Genomic DNA, 23,797 nt, shown 5'->3' with positions numbered 1-23,797 from the left:
CATGTAAGTACAATGATTGTGATGGGGAGGTAATATCATGGAAAATGGAATTTCAAAGTGTGGGGGGGAGGGAGGGAATTACCATGGGATATTTTTTTATAATCATGGAAAATGCTAATAAAAATTAAAAAATCAATAAATAAATAAAAGAGAGACTGACATGGGGAGGGGATATGATGGAGAATGGAATTTCAAAGGGGAAAGTTGGAGGGGAGGGTAATACTATGGGATACTTTTTATAATCATGGAAAATGTTAATAAAAATTGAGAAAAAAATAAATATAATAACAATGCTTATTAAAAAAAAAAGATTTGTCTTGGAAAAACGATGAAGATGATTTAGAATCCTGCCTAATGCCTTTGGACAAATGTTTCACAGAGGCCTCTGCTGACCTGTCGGGACTTATGCGGACATGCTAACTCTTCTGTCTAGGGTAGTTACTAACAGAAGAACAGCAAGTCCCCTGTTCCCAGGAAGTGCACGCTCTCTAACAAACTACACTAGTTAAGTACAGCTACTAAAAGGGCTAGGGTTTTCTGCATCAGTCTCACAAGCTCTTCTGTGCTGGGGACGAGGCACGATGGAAGACAGGAAGATGGACGGTACCCACGCTTGCAGGTGGCAGAGGTCAGTCCTTGCGTGTCTCTTTGTCCTCAACACCTACAGATTAGGTGCTCAGGAAATGCTGAGAGGATGAATAACTGAGGAAAATGACACAAAGAGAATGTAAGAAAATAACATAGAGAAGGAAGAAAAAAGGATTTATAGAGGGAGGCAGAGAAAAACGGAAAGGATGGTCATAGTTGGAGCAATGACCCTGGGCAGGGACTCTCCAGTTCCCTCACTATAGATTTCTGACAGGGATCACAGAAGGATCTCAAGGCATCAAGATCACCAAAAATGAGATACAAAAGCTCCAGTCATCTCATCACCAAAAAAATATCATATAACTTGGGTATAAGAACGCTTTGTGCTGGGCACGGTGGTGCAGGCTTTTAATCCCAGCACTTGGGAGGCAGAGGTAGGAGGATTGCCATGAGTTCAAGGCCACTTTGAAACTGCAGTTAATTCCAGGTCAGCCTGGGCCAGAGTGAGACACTATCTCCAAAAAAAAAAAAAAAAAAAAAAAAAGAATGCTTTGTGGGCTGGAGAGATGTCTTAGCAGTTAAGGCACTTTCCTACAAAGCCAAAGGACCTCAGTTCGATTCCCCAGGACACAAGTAAGCCAGATGCACAAGGGGGCACATGCATCTGGAGTTCATTTGCAGTGGCTGGAACCCATGGCGTGCCCATTCTCTCTCTCCCCCCCCCCCAGTAAATAAATAATAATAATAAAATAAAATAAATATATTTTTTAAAAAGAATGCTTTATGTAGTGGAATCCAGCTGTCACCACCTGAACCTACTTGCAGACACAAAATCCAGGTGTCATTAACAGGACCCGCTGACCTAGGGCACCTGTCTCATTGCAAAGGAAGCACCCAGCACCTTGTTGCTCTGTCCTCCCAAGAAGCTGCACCTGAACCAGATTCTCTGGCTAAAACAGAGGACAAAAAAGCCAATGGAAAGGCAGGAAACAGAAGAACCTAGAATGCGGAACGGTCTACAAGACTCTACGAAGTCAAACGTGGGGAGGAGGACAAAGCAAGGCTGGCTTGCATGAAAAAGACTTACGGAAAATGACTAATTCAAAAACCCATTTATCATTTTATTAAGAAAAATGACTAATTCAAAAACTCACCTATCATTTTATTGACATCTCATTTTGTAAATGAGGAAACTCAGCAAAGTCTAGCATTGCATTGAACTACAGAGACCAAAGGAGAAGACTAAAGTTCTTCAAATCGTTCACTCCTCCACAGCCCACAGAAAGGGGCTTTTGTGCAACATCCTGAGAAGATTGAAGGTGGCCTGTTAGGCATTAGATGGCACCCAGGCATTTCTGTCAATGTAGTTAGATGTGAAAATATATTGTGGTAACATAAGGGCTGGGGTGATGGCTTAGCAATTAAAGGCACTTGCTTGCAAAGCCTGCCGCCCCAGGTTCGATTCCCCAGCATCCACATTAAAAAAAGATGCACAAAGTAGCACATTTGTCAAATTCATCTGCAGTGGCAGGAGGTCCTGAAGCACCCATACTCTCTCTCTCCCACTCTTTCTGTCTCGCTCTACTCACAAATAAAATAAATTGTTGTAACATAAGAAAATATCCATTCTTTTTCCCAGAGATGAATAATGAAGTATAAGGAGGTAAAATGACAAGAATTTGCCTTGAAATAATTCAGCTTTAAAGAAGAAAATAAAGGAGACATGATGAGTGAGGGATATTGGGCTCATTATACTATTTTCTCTGTGATATACTTGAAATTGTTGGCAATAAAAATGTTTGTCAAGAATTATTCTTTCAAGTGACTGGAGTACTGAGTAACATCTCGATCACACCTTCCAAGGCTCAGGGTCTAATGCAGAAGAGGTGGCGGAAAGAATGTAAGAACCAAAGGAAGGGTAGGACTCCTTATAACATGCTCCCTCCAGACATAAAATGGCCTGGATATCCATGACCTCATAGTGCCTGACGCTACCTACACAAGACCATCATAATAGGAGGAAAAAAGATCATGACATCAAAATACAAGAGAGACTGATTGAGATGGGGAGGGGATATGCTGGAGAACGGAATTTCAAAGGGGAAAGTGGGGCGGGGGTGGAGGGTATTACCATGGGATATCTTTTATAATCATGGAAAATGTTAATAAAAATTGAGAAAAAAAAAACAAAAAAGAATTCTTCTTTCAAAAGCACCTTGGTGAGAGGCACTCATCTGAGCCTGTCCTGCACAGCCAGCCACACCCCCAGGAAGCACATGTCTGCATCTCCTCAGGGCAAGGCTCCTGAGGCACATCCCCACAGACACCTCGAGAACACAGTCAGTTAAGCCACAACATCCAAAATGACTAAAAGCTCTGCTATTTCTGTGCCAGGGTCTCGGAGCACTGCAAGGCCATGCACTCACATGTCCACTGAGCTAGAGGCAAGCCTGGCTCCCCCATCTCTCCCCAGAACTCTCCCTCTTCTAGAAGAATGAAGGTGCTGTGGGCTAGGGAAGCAGGGTAGCAACAACACGGGGTAAAGTGAGGTTATCCTCCTGACTGCCCCCAGCAGTGGGGGCAAGAACACGCAGGCACACACACACACACGCACATGTCAAGACCTGCAGTTGAAGACCTTCTTCCCTAGGCACACATGCAGCCAGCTGCTACTGCAGGGATGCCAGGGCTCTGGAACAAGCTAGTGCCAACAGGCTTGTGTGCCTGCAAATGGCAACTCAATATAACTGCCTGCTATCCTAATTAAGTTCAGCCTCAAATATAACTTTACAGCTTTTTAAAAAATACTTATGAGCCAGGCGTGGTGGCGCATGCCTTTAATCCCAGCACTCGGGAGGCAGAGGTAGGAGGATCGCCATGAGTTCGAGGCCACCCTGAGACTCCATAGTGAATTCCAGGTTAGCCTGGGCTACAGTGAGACCCTACCTTGAAAAAAAAAAAAAAAACCTATGAGCTGAGGAGATGGCTCAGTGGTAAAAAGCACTTGCTTACAAAGCCTGTCAACTTGGGTTCAATTTTCCAGGAACCACATAAAGCCAGATGCACAGAGTGGCACATGCACCTGGAATTTGTTTGCAGTGGCAAGAGACCCTGGCATGCCCAACACATTCTCTCTCTGCTTGTATATAAATAATAAAAAAAAATATTTATTTCTTTATTTATTTATGAGAGATAGAGACAATGGGCTCACCAAGGCCTCCAGCCACTGCAAATGATCTCCAGACACATTTTCCACTTGTGCCTCTGGCTTATGTGGGATCTAGGAAATTGAACCTTAGTCCTTAGACTTCACAGGCTAAGCCATCTCTCTAGCCCTAAATAAAAAATGTTTAACTGTTTATAATATGAGCACCAAGGACATACTACTAACATGGGAATCCCTAGAACAGTAAAGGTAGTAACAGCCTCCTCTCAACTAAGCTTATGCCACTGTGTGGAGAGCCTCACCTAGGCTCTCCTCGAATGCACATGACCCTGATGTAGGCACCACTGCACACCCCCAGGTTACTGGTAAACTAACAAAAGGGGGAGGAGAGGTTACTCTATTGGTCACAAGTCACAGCTGCTGGTTACAGTGAGAGCACCAGGATTCAAAGCAAAGCCAGGCAGTCAACCTCGCATACTTCATGTTTTCGTGACCACTATGCTGTTGCTCTCAATGAAAATAAATACTGCTGAAGGAGAATGAGGCGCTCACAAGAAAGCCACACTTTGAAGTCGTTATCATGTACTCAACACCTGGCTAGAATGGTGCATGCGCTTCCCCATCCTAGAAGATGGAAGACAAGGAAGTTGAGGCTAGAGAAGCAACAGTGTTCCAAAGAATCACATACGCAGAGGGAAAGACAAGGTATTTAGCCACTCATTGTCCCCGCCTCCATTTCTCAGAAGTTACCCTTTCCAACAGCCAGCTAGAGACTACACAGCTCCCCTGTAACAAGAGCTGCTTTCCAGGATGAATGGGAAACACCCATATTTAAAATAAAGACCCAGCCAGGTGTGGTGGCGCACGCCTTTAATCCCAGAACTTGGAAGGCAGAGGTAAGAGGACTGCCATGAGTTTGAGGCCACCCTGAGACTACATAGTAAATTTCAGGTCAGCCTGGGTAGAGCGAGACCCTAACTCAAAAAAAAAACAAAAAAAAAAAAAAAACCCACAAAGAATAAGTAAAAATAAAATAAAGACTCAAACTCATTTCAGAACCTAAAGCAACCCAGAGGCGCTGATACCTTGAGATCCAGCTTGGAGTTCACGGGCTCCTGGAGCTCAGACTCCCCAGCGGCACTGGCTTCAGACCTCACACTTTGCAGAAAGTCCTCCGGCGGCACCTTCATGGCATGGTTGTCTGCAGTGGAGCCAATTCCAAAGAAGTCCAGGATCACGACCCAGGTCTGCAGTGTGATCAGCACATCCAAGCAGTTAAAGTCGACATCAATGCTCCGGTTGATGCGACTGTAAGTGGAAGAGAATTCTGGATGCTTCTTATCCACCAAGAATATATTGATGTGCACCAAGGAATCATCAAATTTACTTTTTCCAGTAGGTACCTTGGGCTCATCTGCTGTCGGAGAAGGAGGTGGGGTCAAGGGGTAGACCTGCTCTTGGACTTCCTTTGGCTTGTTCCGAGATGTAGAGGTTGGTCTCTGATATAACTGAAAGACGTTCGGAGCTTCCTCCATGTGGGACGGGAGAGACCGAGGCATGTCGGGATACTCCACGTTGGACACAGAAGGGCAAGACTGGGAGAGATACTCTTTCTGCGTTAAGCTAGATGGCTTGGGAGCGCCTCGAGACACCATCAGGTTCTTGTACTTAGAGTCTGGATTTTTCTCTAGCAAGTCTTCCATCAGCAGAGAGCGCAGAGCAATCTGAATAGATAGGGTCTGTGGGTGGTCTTTATTGAATTCCACTTCAAAATCCTGGAACTTTAAGCTCACAAGACCCTGCGCCCCCAAAGTCAGGTCTCCACTCAGCTGAACTTGCAGCTCCGATATGCAGAAGTTGGCCTGGATCTGAGTGAAGGCTTTGACTTCCTTCACAGACAAGGACTTCTGAGAGGTGCTAGAAAAGCTGGAGTGGCTGAACAAGCCATTCTCCTTCCTCTCCACAGGAGGTTCTCCACAGGTGCTGAGGGCGGGTAGGGGAGAAGCTGGGCACGGGGAGGAGGGAGCACTGGCTGGGAACTTACTCAGATCTTCGCTGTACACAAGGTTGTCCAGTGTTTGCAAAACCTGCTCGTACACGTGCTTGGCTAGCACCACCTGCATCCAAAGGGAAAGTTCAGTTACCTCAGCACTGTTGCACCTGCTCTGCTCGAAATGTCCACATTTTCTGCACTTCCACGAGTTGAAGTTAGCTGACAGCACTGACTCTCATTTCCCTCCTGTCTTTATCTCTTTCTGCCCACTTCTATTCAAAAGGCCCTCTCAAGCACCTTCCAGAATACTATACACACAAAAAAAGAATGTTCAGTAAGTTCTGGTTGTATGCCAGAATCCGCAAAGTCAAAGTCACCTTTTTTTTTTTTTTTTTTTTTTTTTTTTTGGTTTTTCAAGGAAAGGTCTCACTTTGGTCCAGGCTAACCTGGAATTCACTCTGTAGTCTCAGGGTGGCCTTGAACTCACAGTGATCCTCCTACCTCTGCCTCCCGAGTGCTGGGATTAAAGGCGTGCACCACCATGCCCGGCCAAAGTCACCCTTTTTAGCCACACAAAATAACTACAGAAAGCAAAGAGAATACTTTCAAACATGGATGCACCACAGAATTAAAAAAAGCAAAAACCATGCTTACAAAACAATAGTCATAAAGTAGTGTGGAAAGCAATGCTTAGTACTTTTAAAAAACTGATGGTGCCCCATGATTTCTGTATTTACGCCTCTCTTATGGTGTGCTGGGGATCAAACTCAGGATCTTGTGAATGACTGCTGAGCTGTAACCCCACCCCCGGTGTTTCTCTTTTAATCATAGTTTCTTGATTACTTCCTTTTCCCTGCAGCAAGGTCTCATTATATTTAGCTCAGGCTGACCTGGAATTCAAATTTTAATTTCTTATTGAAAAATATTTTCAGAAGTTGGGCATAGTAGCACATGCATTTAATCGTACCACTCCAGAGGCTGAGGTAGAAGATTCTGGGTGAGGCTGAGACCAGTCTGGGGCTACACATTAGTTCCTGGTCAGCTTGGCTAGAGTGAGACCTAACCTCAGCGGGGAAGAAAAGAAAAAAAAAAAAAGATGGGGTAGAGATACCGCTCAGTGGTTACAGCATTTGCCTAGTATGCACAAGACCCTGAACTCCATCTCAAATTCTTCTCCCTCCCTGCAAAAAACATAGATTTTTAAAAATGTGGCAAAACCTTGAAAACTGCTGAATGAAAATTTGTCCGCTGTGCTTTTGTGTAAGCTTAAATTTTTAATAATAATACAGTTCTTAGAATTAACTTATTATCATTGAATATAAATGAGTAAATAAATTGTCTTAAAACCTTTTTAGAGTATATTCATTTTAAGATAAGTCATTGGTAGTCATAAGAATGAGACATCAGAGCCAGGCGTGGTAGCACACACCTTTAATCCCAGCACTGGGGAGGCAGAGGAAGGAGGATTGCCGAGAGTTCGAGGCCACCCTGAGACTACATAGTGAATTCCAGGTCAGCCTGAGCCAGAGTGAGACCCTACCTCAAAAAAAAAAAAACCAAAAAAAAAAGAATGAGACATCATACTCCAGCAGGATTCATATCATGTACTAGGATGAAGGGGGAATTATGCTATTGAGCCTACTGATAAGACCAGCTTGGGTTGAGAAGCACGCTGGGGGAGACTGGCTCACCCAGACACCCATACTGAGCAGCCACTGACGGCCACAGGTTCAAGTTCCTGGGTTAGTCCAAAGCAGCTGCTAGGCAGACTAGTGACCAACTACAGCCTGAGACAAGGCCCACTGCGCTGTGAGCCTGACAGTCCTGATTTCATAACCTAATGCTCTTTCCTCTAGTCCCTGTGGAATCAGGACGAATGACAGTTCTGAAGGAGAAAGGACAGGTGCTGACACAGTTAACTAACACACACACAATCTCTATCCTGGCCCAATTCATTTCAAACAGAACAAGACCAACTCTCCCTTGAAAGGACCTGTCAACAGCTGAGATTTCTGCACAGTCCGGGCCAAGCATGTCCAAAATGGAATGAGAACTGTATCTTCCTGGGAAAGACAGACTCTGACCTTCAATAAGCAAGTTTGTTGTGTCTTTTTTTTTTTGCCCCCATTGCTGAATGGCTAGGATATTAAAGACTACCTCCATCCTCTACCCAACTCACCCCTCGTCCACATGAGAAAGTCTAACAAGGCTGACTGCACAGTGACAAAATGACATGATAAAAGGATCCCATGTTGCTGGGATCCTATAGTGCAGCACAACTATACTCCCAGTATTTGGGAGGCTGAAGTAAGAAGACCATGAGTTCAAGGTCAGCCTGGACAATACAGCTAGACCAGAATTCCATGTTTATTAGAGAATGCTATAAACAACAGAAACCCACATTCATGATACTTCCTTGAAATCACATATTTACCTTCCAACACTTTATATATAATGGCTTGAGGATATTTATGTAATATAAATGTAAATTACAGCTAAACAACCTTTCCCCCTAATCTGCATTCCAAAATAGCCTTGAAATCTGAAACTTTTTAAAATATCACTTATTTGCAAGCAGAGAGAGAGAGAGAGAGAGAGAGAGAAAGAGAGAGAATTGGTGTGCCAGAGCTCCTGTCGCTGCAAGTAACTCCAGATTCATGTGCCACTGTGCATCTGACTTTAGTTAGGCACTGGGGAACAGAATCCAGGATATCAGGCTTTGCAAGCAAGCACCTTTAACTGCTAAGCCAGGGACCAGCCCCCAAACCTAAAATTTTGTATTATATCAGCTGTCAAAAAGTATCAGATTTTGGCCAGGCGTAGTGGCACACATATTTAGTCCCAGCACTTGGGAGGCAGGGATATGAGGATCACCATGAGCTCAAGGCCAGCCTGGGCTAGACTGGGACGCTACCTCGAAAAACCAAAAAAGAAAAATAGTCTCAGATTTCCAATTAGGAATTCTCAACCAATAAAGGCTTTGCAAATATTTGTTCTAAAAAGCCAAAAAACTCCAACATCTAAAACATGTCATGTCTCAAGCACCTTAGATAAAGGACGCCTGTATTTCACCTCAAGTGCTTAGATGTGAAATCAAAGATGGGTTCTTACCTGCACTGGATTGACGAATTTTCCTTCAATCTTCATGATGCTAGTGGTCCCCAGATCATCTGGACTGAGAGAGAAAGTCAATTCAGATTCTTTCTCTATGGGGATCTTTTCCAGTTTAAACTGGATGGTGGTGTTGTTCAAAATGTGAAAAGCTGGCAGGAGAGAGAGGACATGACAGGCTGTAAACACTAACATGTACTTTGTTGCTGATGATTAAATGCTATGTATACAAAATAAAACCCATGAGTTACTTTTAGACCAAGAGAGGAGGATAGCCTGTCAAATGAGGTTTATGACTAGGAACAAAACTCACAGCAAGAACTCCAAGACAAAATGATAGGAAAAGAAAATAAATAAATAAAAAGAAACAGGGGCTGTGAAGATAGCTCAACAGCTAAAGGCACTTGCTTGCAAAACCTGCCAGCCCAAGGTTAATTCCCAAGCTATCCTTGCATGCTGGAGCAGAGGGCAGCAAAAGCATCTGGTATGTGTTTGCAGTGGTAAGAGGCTATGGTGTGTGTCTATGTACGTGTCTATTCTCTGTCTCTCTCTATCTGACTCTTTCTCTATCACTCTCAAATAAATAAATACAAAAAAATTATGATGCTCAGCCAGGCATGGCGGTACATGACTTTAATCTAAACACTCGGGAGGCAGAGATAGGAGGATTGCTATGAGTTTGAGGGCAGCCTGCAACTACATAGTGAGTTCCAGGTCAGCCTGGCGTACAGTGAGACTCTACCTTGAAAAACAACATATGTATATATTACTGTGCATATATTATACATATACATTGTGCTCAACACTAACGCAGTGTGGAGACTACACTAAGTTTCTTGAACTTCCCATGCTGGTTTCCATAGCAAATTGCCCATCTTCACCTAGAATTCCAATACAGACATCGCCCTGTGAGTGATGTCAGACAGGCAGGGAGTGAGATATAAGGTGACCAAGGGAACTACAGCTGTATCTTGGTAGCTCTATCTCCTGACAGTTAGAATACCCCTTTGTGGTTAAACATCCTTGAAGGCGGTTAGGTTGTCAGAAACTAAGACACCAGGCACTTTTCTACACATGTGTACTAACCAAGGTCTGAATCCTCAAAAGACCGGATGTCATGATAACATCACTTACAATACGGTTTTGACACTTCACCTTTTTGTGGGCTTTTCTAGAGGATCATGAGAGCAAACATCCTAAAAGGGAGATCTGGGCCACCGTTATTTGGGAGAGGAGAAAAGGACCACCTTACCCACTGAATGTGACATCCACCTCATAAATATTCATAAAAACATCAAGAGGTTGGAGAGATGGCTTAGCAGTTAAGGCACTTGCCTGAGAAGCCCAAGGACCCAGGTTTGATTCCCCAGTACCCATGGAAGCCAGATACACAGTGTGTGGCGCATGCATGTGGAGTTCATTTGCAGTGGCTAGAGGCTCTGGCATGCCCATTCTCATTCTCTCTCTCTCTCCCTCATAAATAATCAATAAAGTAATTTTAAAATTTCTTTAAACCCAACATGCAGAATCCATCCAACCTTTGGGGCAGTCCACTGCAATCTCTTTGGAATGTGTACTTTGCATTGCTAAATAAACTTATGCTTAAACTGTGTGTGTCAACTGTATTTTTTAAGAAGACAAGTCTCTAGATCTGTCTCTAGAGTGCCAGTATTCTGGTTATGTTATTAGGCCTAAATCAGAATTAGACAATTCAAGGAGCTAAGGAAACAAATTTATCCCAAATAGAATTCAGTAAGCATATAAATGAACTGGTGATGCTGGATATAACTCAGCGGTAGAGCACTTGCCTAGCATGCATGAAGCCCCCACTCACAAAAAAAAAAAAAAAAAAAAAGAAATTTAAATGAAGCAGTGAATTATCATATGAGAATCACAGAGGGTATTTTCAAAAGCTTTCATTTCTTCACCACAACAAATCATAGAGCCTACCTGACTCTGGATGCCAAGTCTAATAGACTGAACTGACTGGATCCAGAATACAAACAAAAGAACTACATTCCAAGGATCCTGCACCGGCCCATATTAGAAGATGGCAGAACTGAAAGACCACACACACCACAGGCCATGTTGCATTTCCTAGTTACGTAACTCTTCTGAGCTATCTTGGGCTAAAATATTTAACTGGGAAAATCTTATAGCTTACAACAAGAAAGTTAGATCTCCTAGAGCAAAAGAGATGGCACTGGAAAAGCATGCCCCCACTGAAGCATGCCTGTGAATTTGCACTTGGCCAAGTTCAAGGGGGAATGCTTACAGGAAAATTCTTGATCCCTGAATGAATTTGTAAGCATGATGACAGTGTCCACACCCCTGTACAACATGTGCCTCCCACAGGAAATTCTTGTGCTGCCACATATGGGTTAAATGGAAATATGCCAGCCCACTACGAAACTAGTAAAATTCTACCATGATTCTAAAATGATGATGAGGGATAAATTCTAAAAGGCAAAGTTTTTGTTGGTTTTAGTGAAATAGTACAGAAGCTGAAGGTTTTGAACCTTTAAACAAATAAAACACATTTCTGTTTCTTACCTTGACCTCTATGCAAAGACTCAAAGAAATCGTGCCGGGTGAAATGAGCCTCCTCCTGACTGTTGGCACTGGCAGACCCAGAAGGTGGGCTGGCTTCAGGCCCAGCACCTTCTCTGCCTGCCAACTGGGTGCAATTCAAAGAATAGAGTTTAATGTCTTTGATTTCCACCTGCAGACGATCACTTCTGGATTCATCATCTCCGGCCACAAAATTCTGGATGAATATCTGTCCCAAGTGTCCCACCAACAGCTCAGGACTCCCCGGCCTGCGAGGGACAGACACAACTGGAGACTCAATGTTTATGTTCAAGATGAGCTTGACCGTGTCTGAATGAGGTGAAGGTAGACCAAACCCATAGATTTCATTTTCTTCTAGGACAAAGGGATCCCGGGTCTTCTTTGGGGTTTCGAAGAGCGAGACCATCTCGCTGTACTCAGCAGTCTTGGTGGCTAAGACAGTGGTGACTTTGGTGGCTGCACTTTTCAACATACTTCGAAAATTTTCTTCCAGTTCATCCATAGATAATGTCAACTCCTTCAAGAACTTTGCAGAGTGGTTATAATGCAGTGACGCCATCTTCAGGCTGAGAAAACACTCCTGTTTTGATTTCTCCACGAACGTGAAGCTCAGAGCTTCAGACAGGGCCACGTCCTCCATCCTGACAAACACGGATTCAAAGTAGCCAATGTCACTGACGATGTTCTCGTAGCCCACGGAGTTCCCAATGCTGACAACATACTGGTTCTTCACATTCTCTTGGGTCAAATCCATGAGTTGTAAGCAGCCCAGGGAGCCATTCATGTCAAATGTACTGCCCATGGACACATTCACTTTGGTGCCACCAACACTTGCAGTTGCGATTTTCCTGCCACACTTCTCCCCATTCGCCATCCCCACTGTCCGAAGTAGCAGGAGGTTGAGCCTATGGATTTCCACTGCAACCTCTGTGTTCTGCTCATATGTAGATTGGTAAGTCCCTTGTTCTCTGAAGCTGCGTTCAAAATCAGTCATTAGAGGCTGAGGACTCAAATCGTCTTTTTCTTTAGGGAAGGATTTCTGAAGAAAACCAATCAGCTCCACAATTGTCTCTGGATTTAGGATAATATCCAAATTATTCACCTGCAGTGAAATTACTTGGAGAGTGCTGTCTAAGTTCATGGATGGGCACTCTGAACTCACAAACTGATATTCCAATTTAATAAGGGACTCCTGCTCTTTGGTGAGAATTTTTTCAAAAGAAGGACTAGTGGCTGATCTGTCATTGAGGGTGGCTATGTCAGTTAAAAAGGCGGCATTAGGTCCCGAGACAGGCGATTGTGCCCTGCTATCCCGAAGGCTTCCTGTGGGGATATCAAAACTCAAGTTCTTATGAGAAGCCATCAAAAGGTCAAAATCAGCACCATAGGTCTGCATGGTGTCTACCAGGAGCAAACCATGAACGGTTAGGGAGACTTCAGCATCATAAGGCCTCTTCACAAAGTGAGCATTGGTACCAAACACCTTGAGCACAGAGATGTACCTGCCATTGCTCTCAACGCCAAGCTGCATGCAGTTCACTTTAAATTCCGCCAGGAGGAGCTGTGACTCCACCAACACCTCCCGGGTGTGCTGCTCCAGCATCACAATACTCTGGGTTAAGTTCACTACCGAGTCCTGCAGGCTTCCCCGCTGGGCTTCTTGGGGGAAGATCTTCTCTTTCATCTGGGTGTCAGCCGTCTTCATTTCTGGGGTGGTGAGGAGAGCAAAGCAGTTCTTCAGAGCAGATATCTTGTCCTCATTGATGTGGATCTTTAAGTCTGGTAGGTTGCCGGAGAGCACCGCCCCTGGGTACTTGGGGTCTGACGTGTAAATTAGCCGCCGTTCTAGCTGTAGGTGAACATTGAACTTCTCGACCACGTGGGTCGGCCCCACATCGATGTCCTGCACATGCTTCCAGTTGTCTTTCACTCGTCCCACCATGATCTGGAGGTCCATGAATGACAGGGAGTACCTCTCATACATCTTTGTACTCATCAGACGCGCCTGGAGCTGTTCTTCGCTGAATTCGACACCGGGAAAGGGAGGCGTCTTCTCCCCGCTGCTGCTGCTTTCCGGAGGTGGCGTGTTGGGAGGAGTGGCGAGGGGGGTCTTATACTCATCATCGCTGAACTGATTGTCTTCAGAGGTGGACCTCGCCCCACTTTTCCTCTTGGAGTCATCTGCAGGTACAAAAAGACCCAAAGTCAATGTCCACCACTTCCCTCCTCCCTTAGTTTGGACTGGGTGGAAGCAGCAAGCATGGTCTTCTGTAAGAGCTGCTGACTCACTCAGAATGAACATTCCTGGTACGTTAGAAACCAAGACACGAACAGTTAAAGTATACTTTTTTCTCTGAGAAAAGTTAGGGACATTCTGGTCCAAAGTACCTTTGGGATACAAAGACCACCACCTACCGACGGCACTCCTTCCAGCTTCTGAGCTGCCCTGGGCGGCAGCAGACAACACCCCTCCAAGGTCCCTCTCTGTAACTCGGGTGCTTCACCTCGTCTCTGGGTTCATTCTGTCCTCACCACCACCACTAAAATGTCCTGGGAGCAGAATGCATGCCACAATATCCCTAGGGCTTAAGTCCAGGCGTAGTGAGCAGAACCACCAATAAGGGATGTGTGTCACGGCTGGGCTCTCAGCCCCCGCGACAGCCCGGCACACGGGAGGTGAGCAACGCTGCACGGGCTCTGCTCCGCGGTCTTCCGTCCGAGCAGGTGTAGCCGCGCGATCCAGTTACTCACATACAAGTCCCTTCCAGCATGCCCTCGGCTATGACCTTCTTCTGCTCAAGTTCTCTGCCTCCTTTCAATTTTCTTAAAAATTTGTGTGTGTGTGTGTGTGTGTGTGTGTGTGTGTGTGTGTGTGTACGCGCATGGGCATGCTTATGCCAAGGCACACGTAGGAGTCAAAAGACAACATCAAGGGGCCTTGCTCTTCTCCCACTCCACTTGCTTGCAGCTGGATTCTCTTTCCAAAGCCCACTAACGCCAGTCCAGCTGACCCATGAGCTCTAGAATCTCCTAGCTAAGCCTCCCAATGTTGTAGACACTAAAATCACACAGGCACATGTGCCACCCTGCACTCAGCTTCACGTGGGTGCTTGGGAAGACTGAACTCAATGGGTGTGCTTTGCAAGCAGGCAGCTTTACCTGTTGGGCCATCTTCCCAGCCATACCCTCTTCTCTTTCAAGTCTTCTCAGTTATTTTTAAAAAAAAAAAAAAAAGGGTAGAAGAAATCCGCAAGTCTATGAACTAAAGAATACAGGAACAAAAAAAGGGTACATCCAAACAACAGACTATTCTTTAGCCATAAAAAGGAATGATTTAGAGCTGGGGAGATGGCTCCCAGTGAAAAGGGCTTGTTTGCAGAGCCTGTCTTTACAGGTTCAATATCCCAGTACCCATGTAAAGCCAGATGCACAAGCTGGACATGCATCTGGAGCTTGTTGTGGCAGGAGGCTGTAAGGGGCTCATTCCCATTTTCTCTGCTCTCACAAATAAATTTTTAAAATATTTTAAAAAAAGAAATGATTGTGGGGAGGTAATATGATGGAAAATGGAATTTCAAAGGAGAAAGTATGGAAGGAAGGGATTAACATGGGATTTCTTTTATAATCATAGAAAATACTAATAAAAATTAAAATAAAAAAATGATTGCATAAGCCTTGGAATAATATGCTAAATAAAAAGGCCAAAGCCGGGAGTGATGGCACACGCCTTTAATCCCAGCACTCGGGAGGCAGAGGTAAGAGGACCACCATGAGTTCGAGGCCACTCTGAGGTTACAGTGAATTCCAGGTCAGCCTTGGCTAGAGTGAGACTGTACCTCAAAACAAACAAACAAAATGGCCAAGACTACAGAGATGATTCAGCAGTTAAGGGGCTTGCCTACAAAGCCAAAGGGCCCAGGTTTGATTCCCCAGGACCCACATAAGTCAGATGCACATGGTGGCACATGCGTGTGGAATTCATTTGCAGTGGCTAAAGGCCCTGGCATGTCCCTTCTCTCTATGTGCCTCTTTTCCCCACCATAAAAAAATAAAGTAAATTAATTTAAAAAAAATTAAATAAAAGAGCCAAACATAAAGACTATATGGGACTTCCGGTGGCGTAGGTATCACGCCAAAGCAGCCTGGGGGGAAATAATACCAAAAAAAAACTCAGCAAAAAAACATAAAGACTATATGGTACATTTCCATAAATATGAAAAGTTTAGAATACACAAATCCAGAGACAGAAAAATATTAGTAGCTGTCAGAAGCTGGGGGCATAGGGTTAGAGAGTGGCTGCTAATGATCCAGCCTGGCTAAACTATGTGCTTGAAAGAAGAAAAATCTCTCAAGCCATTTCTTTCTTTTTTATTTTTATTTATTTGACAGAGAAAGAGGGGGAGAGAGAGAATGAGCACACCAGGGCCTCCAGCCACTGCACACGAACTTCAGACCCATGTTCCCCCTTGTGCATCTGGCTAACGTGGGTCCTTTGGCTTTGCAGGTAAATGCCTTAGCCACTAAACAATCCCTCTAGCCCCCAAGCTATTTCTTAAGAAGTAATAGATGAGCTGGAAAAGTGGCTTAGTGGTAAAAGACATGTGCTTGCCAAGCCTGGCATCCCAGGTTTACTTCTGCAGCCACATATACAAAGTGGCACATACATCTAGAATGTGTGTGCAGCAGCAAGAGGCCCTGGAGCACCCATGCACTCTTTCGCTCATACACACATTCCCACATCCCCCCCAAATAAAGAAAGAAAAATATTTGAAAAATAAAAAAGAAGAAGAGTAACAGGCCTGGAGAGATGGTTTAGCGGCTAAGGCACTTGCCTATCAAGCCTAAGGACCCAGGTTTGATACTCTAGTACCTATATAAGCCAGAAGCACATGGTAGCACATACATATGGAGATCGTTTGCACTGGTTGGAGGCCCTGCCATGCCCATATTATCTCCCTCTCTAATAAATAAATTAAAATAAAATATTTATAAAAAAACAAGTAACAAGCTGGGCGTGGTGGCTCACGCCTATAATCCCAGCACTCGGGAGGCAGAGGTAGGAGGATCACCGTGAGTTCGAGGCCATCCTGAGACTCCACAGCCTGGGATATAGTGAGACCCTACCTTAAAAAAACCAAAAAAAAAAAAACAAGTAACAAGCCAGGTATGGCAGTGCATGCCTTTAATCCCAGCACTCAGAGGCAAAGGTAGGAGGACTGCTGTGAGTTTGAGGCCACCCTGAGACTACATAGTGAATTCCAGGTCAGCCTGGACTAGAACAAAAAACATAGTAACAGCCAGATGTGGTGGTACATGCCTTTAATCCCAGCACTCGGGACCCTACCTCAAAAAAACTGAAAGAAGTAGTAGTAACAAATGAACTCTGGCATTTAAAGTCACTCCACTCAGCTCACAGACAGGACAGTCCATAAAGACAGGTCTCATACCTTGAGCATTCATAAGCAGCATTCTTCCCAGATCCACAACAACTAACACAGGATTCTTGAACTTAAAGTCATCGGGAAATATCACCTGAGGGGCAGAAATATCCAGTCGCACAGTCCACCGCTTACTTTCCTCCTGCAAAAATAAAATGAAACTTGGTTCTAAGTTCACCCGAGTGGCACATGCCTGTAATCCTACAACCTGGGAGGCTCAGGCAGGAGGGTCACCTGTCCCAGGCCAGCCTAGAACACAACTCAGTGACATCAGCGGGGACCGCTACACTCAACAGCTTTATGGTGCTCATGGGCACGTCCAGCACTGTGGTGGGGTGCCACGGTAGCCTGTGGCATTAAAGCACAGGTGCTAAGGCTTGAGGACTGGAGGCGCTGTCACAGGCCAATATCTGAAGTAGAGAACAAGTTAACAAACCACTGGTTAGAGAGGGTGCGTGCACTGGAATGAGCCATGGTTCAAGAAAGCTCATGTTTCTGCTTGGCCTGCAAGGTCACTCGGAAATCAGGCTGGAGCTGAACTGGAAACCTCCTCCCTGTTAACCAGCTGACAGAAAGCTGAAAAGAGTTATGCTGCAGGCAGCCCTTTGGGAAACAGAAGGTGTCAATGGTGTTAAAGAGCAGTGGACCCTGCAAACCTTAAGACTGGCCAGCCAAGCCAAAGGTGCCAACTAGTGGCATGTCTGTTGTGGGAGAAGCCAACTGCTCTCTAATTGAACTGGAGGGCCGCTCCACGGGACAGAATACATGCCTGATACTTAAAAACCTAGTCAAAAGCCTATGGCGGAGGAAGTCATGAGCCCTAGGGGAGTAAAGCCTGCTGTTGTCTAGCTAAATATATATATTGTGCCCACCAAACTGCCCTATAAGCACTTTTTTAATGTCTATGTTACTCTCACTTTTGTTTAGAAAAACTTTTTTTTTTTTTGGTTTTTCTAGGTAGGGTCTCACTCTGGCCCAGGCTGACCTGGGATTCACCATGCAGTCTCAGGGTGGCCTCGAACTCAAGGCAATCCTCCTACTTCTGCCTCCCGAGTGCTGGGATTAAAGGCATGCACCAGCATGCCTGGCTTAGAAAAACCTTTTAAAATGGCAGTGACCTCTGGGATAACTCAAAAGTCACCAGAGTGCTGAGAAGAAGTGACAGTGGAGTGCTCAGCACTGAGACATCTCTATCATACCTTCAGGATCCATTGTAGAAGAAAGAGGTGGTGGAAAGAATGTAAGAGCCTTAGCTGGGCGTGGTGGCGCACGCCTTTAATCCCAGCCCTCAGGAGGCAGAGGTAGGAGGATCGCCGTGAGTTCGAGGCCACCCTGAGACTCCATAGTGAATTCCAGGTCAGCCTGGGCCAGAGTGAGACCCTACCTTGAAAAACCAAATAAAATAAACAAGATAAAGATAAAAATAAACAAAAGAATTTAAGAGCCAAAGGAGGGGTAGGACTGTTTGCAATGCAATCTTTCAGATACAAAATGGCCTAGATATCCATGACCTCTCATTACCTGAGACTACCTACACAAGACCTTCATAATAGGGAAAAAAGATGATGATATCAAAATAAAAGAGAGTAATTGGAAGGGGGAGGACATTCAGTGGAGGGTAGATTTGAGAGGGGGAGAGTAAGAGTGAAGGGGAGAAATTTTCATGGTTTATTGTTTATACTTATGGCAGCTATCAATAAAAAGGTTTTTAAAAAATAAAAATGAAAGAATGTAAGAGCCAAAGGAAGGGTAGAACTGCTTATAATACAATATTCCAGACAAAAAATGGCTTTCATATCCATGACCTTGCTGTGCCTGACACTATCTACATAAGACCTTCATAAAAAAAGGAAAAGATGATGACATCAAAATAGAAGAGAGACTAACTAGAAGGAAGAGGGAATTTAATGGAGAGTGAATTTGAGAAGGGCAGGACGGGGGTGGGAATTATCAAGGTTTATTGTTTGTGCTTATGGAAGCTGTCAATAGTTTCTTCTAAATATTTTATTTTTATTTATTTAATTGACAGAGAAAGAAGGAGGGACAAAGGCAGAGAAAGAATAGGCACAGCAAGGCCTCAAGCCACTGGAAACGAACTCCAGATGTGTGCGCCCCCTTGTGCATCTGGTTAACATGGATCCTATGGAATCAAACCTAGGTCCCTCGGCTTTGCAGGCAAACACCTTAACCTCTAAGACATCTTTCCAGCCCTAGCAATAGTTTTTTAAAAAAAGAAAGCTCATGTTTCTAATATGAATTGTGTGTGTGTGTGTGTGTGTGTGTGTGTGTGTGTGTGTGTGTGTGTGTGTGTCATTATAGAAACTATGAGACTCAAATGGATGTCAAAATCCGAATATATTTACCTACACCAAGACACAGGCAACCCATAAACTTTGTTTTTTGTTTCATAGTTTTGTTTTTTGGAAGTAGGGTCTTACTCTAGCAAGGCTGGCCTCTTAACTCACTGATCTTTCTACCTCAGCCTCCCCAGTGCTGGGACTAAAGGTGTGCGCCATCACCATGAACTTTGATACCAAAATATGTAAAGGTTGAAATGTAAACTTTAATGTTCAAAATATAAATAACACCCCAAGTCTTAAACTTATAAATTGTTCTTCCTTGAAACTAAAATTAGCCTCAATTATACATATGTGGTAAAGGCAAATTTATACAAATGCTATCAAAAGGTTCTTTCTTGCCAGATGTGATGGCACATGGCTTTAATCCCAGCACACAGGAGGCAGAGGTAGGAGGATGGTCGTGAGTTCGAGGCCACCCTGAGACTACATAGTGAATTCCCAGTCAGCCTGGGCTAGAGTGAGACCCTACCTCCAAAAACCAAAAGGAATCTTTCTTATTCCCAAAGTAACAAGAAATTGTTATAATTTGTATTGAAACACACACACACATACAGGACACAGCCTGATTTTCATTCCTGTACCACAAACACCGAGGCATTTTTTTACTCTGAACCCTCCTGCCCCCCCCCCCCAATCATCTACAGCCTATCTGCACTTCAAACAGCCACTCTAACAGCTCCATCTACTGCTGGATCTCCGCAGTGCTCCATCACACCCACTGCCAACGATGATTAAGCTGTTTCTTGCTTTGCCCTGTCACAAAGTAACCTCAGTACTGTGGGAGAAAAGTTGGCATTCGAGTTATGTGGCTTTTGACAACAGTAAGTATGAAGAGAAGTTCTTGTGTGAAATGTATACAAAATATCAGGTTTGAAAATGGCATAAAGCAAGCTTTAAATGTGTTTAGCATAAGGAAAAATGCGATCTTGTTAGCATCAATCATATTTGATGTTAAAACTTGCCTGGAAAAGACATGAGGTTTTGAAGATTGTTATTATATGGGAGCTAAAGAGATGGCTTAGAGGTTGAGACCTTTGCCTACAAAGCCAAAGGACCCTGGTTCAATACCCCATGACCCACATAAGCCAGATGCACAAGGTGGCACATGTGTGTAGAGCTTCTTTGCAGTAGCTGAAGACCCTAGCATATACAATTTGGGGGAAAAAAAAAGATCTTGGGCTGGAGAGATAACTTAACAGTTAAGGCATTTGCCTGCAAAGCCCAAAAGACCTCAGTTCAATTCTCCAGGACCCATATAAGCCAGATGCACAAGGAGGTGCATGCGTCTGGAGTTCATTTGCAGTGTCTGGAGGCCGTAGTGCACCCATTCCCTCCCTCCCTCTCCTTCTTTCTCTCTCTTTCTCTGCCTGCCTCTTTCCCTCTTGATCTCTCAAATAAATAAATAAATAATTTTTAAAAAACCTTTAAAAAATAGATCTTGCTGGGCATGGTGGCACACGCCTTTAATCCCAGCACTCGGGAGGCAGATGTAGGAGTCAAGGAGAGTTCGAGGCCACCTGAAACTACATAGAGAATTCCAGGTCAGCCTGGACCAAAGGGAGACCCTACCTTGAAAAAATAAAAAAACCTTTACTTGATGCTAGCTGATAAAGTTTCCATCTTTTCAGTTCACTTCAATCAGCATAGCTGACATAAGCCTTTCGACTACAGGTGATGAAACGATCACGACAAATGCTTGCCCAGCCCCATCCGCAAACAGGATTCCATGAGGCCACTTACAATGAAGCCCCCCACTAACAAACGGTCTAGAGTCTGTCGGATTTCCGCCTTGGTCTGCATCTTCAGCTTGTTATACTGTCTTCGGGCTGCTTCAGCTACTCTCAGCTCGAGCTCAGACTGATAACCAAAACCTGCAACACGGAAAAAGCATAAGGGCAATCAGGATTTCCAAGTGGCCACGTACTGTGATGTCTGCTCTCATTCACAACGTCCACCACAGGTAAGTAAGACATTCAGTAACAAAAACAACTTCTGACCCTGAGCTGACGAGTACAACCCAGGGGTACAGGGATGAGGGTAAAGATGGGTGGTAGACACCACAAAGGCAAAAGAGGTATGTGAGGAAACAACACTTAAGAGACTAGCTGGCCTGGAATTCACTATGTAGACTCAGGGTGGCCTTGAACTCATGGTGATCCTCCTACCTCTGCCTCCCCAGTGCTAGGATTAAAGACATGCACCACCACGCCCAGCCTAGAATCAGTTTTGAAAGATTTCAAAGTGCTATATTTGAAAATCTTTACAAAGAAGGACATTACACTGGAAGAAAAAATGAAATCCTGAAGGAAATGCCTTCTTTTATCAGTGACAGAGCAAAACAGCTCCAACACTTCCAGCTACTATTTGCATGAAAGTCTCAAAAACTGGGCCAAAAACCTAAAGAGCTTCATTGCTCAAAAGGAAGGAGGGAGCTGGAGAAATGACTCAGTGTTTAAGGAACTTGCCCATAAAACCTAACAACCTGAGTTGGATTACCCAGTACCCACATAAAACCAGATGTACAAAGTGGCACATGTGTCTGGCACTGGCAGTGGCTAAAAGCCCTGGTGTGCCCATTCTCTCTCCTTCTCTCTCCCTCTCTCTTCCTTTCCCTCCCTCTGTGCCTGGCATGGTGGTGTACACCTTTAATCCTAGCACTGGGAAAGCTGAGGTAGGAGAATCACTGTGAGTTTAAGGCCAGCCTGAGACTACATAGTGAATTCCAGGTCAGGCTGGTCTAGAGTGAGCTCATACTTTGAAAAAAAGAAGGGAGGAAAGGAGAAAAAACATTATTATATATAATGTTATTATTTCATCAATCTCCTGGTCAATAGAAGTGCTTTTTCCTTACTTGGCTCAAATTTTTTTTGGGAATAAAAGGAGATATAAGTACATCAATGATGGTATTTAAAACTGTAGTATCAAATGCTGCACCATGCAATAAACCATTGATCCTGTACCTAGATGGAAATTCTTCAACATTCTTCCTCAGTGCACCAATCTGAAATATCCTAGACAACCAAAGAAAATGCCATCCTAAGTATTAAAAAAAAAAAAAAAAAAAAAGCTGGACGTGGTGGTGCATGCCTTTAATCCCAGCACGTGGGAGGCTGAGATAGGAGGATCGTTGTGAATTCAGGGCCACCCTGAGACTACATAGTGAATTCTAGGTCAGCCTGGGCTAGAGTGAGACCCTACCTTGAAAAATCAAAAGAAAAAAAAGACCAAAAAAAAAAAAAAAAACAAAACAACTGCATCCTAAAGGGATGTCAGCACAAAGAAAATACCAACGGACATTGATGTCTCTGGAAAAAAAGACACTATTCAAGGATGATGAGTCCATATCCAAGAGCAGTCCTGTCCACTTATGCTGCAGGCCTCTTTCACCACTGCCAGCTCACTTGTCCAGGGTACCAGAACTGATCAAAGAAGAAAAAAAAAAGGAAAAAAGCTGGGCGTGGTGGCACACGTCTTTAATCCCAGCACTCAGGAGTTAGAGGTAGGAGGATCGTTGTGAGCTAGAGGCCACCTTGAGACTCCATAGTGAATTTTAGGTCAGCCTGGGCTAGAACAAGACAATACCTTGAAACACCCCCCCAAAAAAAGGAAAAGCTTTCTTTTTTATTTTTATTTGCATACATGTGTATGGGGCGGCGGGGGGGGGGGGAGGGTGCCAGGACCTCTTATCACTTCAAACAAATGCCAGACACTTGTGCCACTTTTTGCTTACATGGATGGCTTGAAAATTAAACCTGGGCCAATAGGCTCTAAAAGCAAACACCTTTAACCACTGATCCATCTTTCTAGTACCACAAAGATGTTTTTCAAAAGTAACATAAGATCAAACAAAAAAGTTAACCTGAGGTATGAACCTTTCCCTTGTAGAAAAAGTCTGCTACTTTTTTAATAGCCTGGGGATTATAGATGATGTTCAGGGGCCTTGTGCTGACATTTAGCCGCCGCTCAAAATGGCTGTGCGCTGGATTTCTCTCATACAGCATCTCAAAAACTGGGTCATCTGGGTCTGCAGCTGAAAGAAAAAGAAGAAATAAAATAGAACACAGACAAAAAAAAATCAGTGACCTTACTCTTCACAGGTCTGTGAGGAGTTCTGGGAAAGACATTTTCTAAATCATTTTCCAATCAGTCTGCAATTATGCAAATCTTAAAAATAATGCCCAGTGAGGTCTGAGTCTCTAATTTTCAATACAAGAGTCGCAAAGGCTGGTTGTCATATTTGTTCACATTATGCAAAAGAGTCCCACTGAACGAGCTCTAGGCTACCTCCTGGCCAAACAGACCAACAGTACAAAAGAGAGAAATCACTCTGTCCTTTCCTGAACAAAGATAGTGGGGTCATGATAAAGGTATTTTTAAGGATTAGTTTAAGAATGTAAGACCAAGCCGGGCGTGGTGGTACACGCCTTTAATCCCAGCACTGGGGAGGCAGAGGTAGGAGGACTGCCATGAGTTCAAGGCCACCCTGAGATGACAGTTAATTCCAGGTCAGCCTGGACCAGAGTAGTGAGACTCTACCTCAAAAAAACAAAACAAAAAAAAATACTGTAAG

The 23,797-nt window shown here is 44.2% G+C and overlaps 1 protein-coding gene across 5 annotated transcripts in view; it reads right to left on the bottom strand.

Moving 5' to 3' along the window:
• Positions 1 to 23,797, bottom strand: part of Vps13d (vacuolar protein sorting 13 homolog D) — a 274,368-nt gene that overhangs the window by 214,158 nt on the left and 36,413 nt on the right. For 4 of the 5 annotated variants that reach the window (XM_045149288.1, XM_045149289.1, XM_045149290.1 and 1 more), the window contains exons 16-21: positions 23,087 to 23,257; positions 20,968 to 21,098; positions 16,877 to 17,009; positions 11,412 to 13,610; positions 8,859 to 9,010; positions 4,840 to 5,871 (exon numbers count right to left, since the gene is read on the bottom strand). In XM_045149288.1, coding sequence (XP_045005223.1) covers positions 4,840 to 5,871; positions 8,859 to 9,010; positions 11,412 to 13,610; positions 16,877 to 17,009; positions 20,968 to 21,098; positions 23,087 to 23,257 — 3,818 coding nt within the window. Of the gene's footprint in view, positions 1 to 4,839; positions 5,872 to 8,858; positions 9,011 to 11,411; positions 13,611 to 16,876; positions 17,010 to 20,967; positions 21,099 to 23,086; positions 23,258 to 23,797 lie in introns of those variants that run through there. The other variant, XM_045149292.1, reaches the window with a different exon arrangement.

The sequence above is a fragment of the Jaculus jaculus genome, chromosome 5, assembly GCF_020740685.1.
Source record: "Jaculus jaculus isolate mJacJac1 chromosome 5, mJacJac1.mat.Y.cur, whole genome shotgun sequence".
In the NCBI taxonomy this organism is placed as follows: domain Eukaryota; kingdom Metazoa; phylum Chordata; class Mammalia; order Rodentia; family Dipodidae; genus Jaculus; species Jaculus jaculus.
This window is presented reverse-complemented; position numbering and strand designations above follow the sequence as displayed.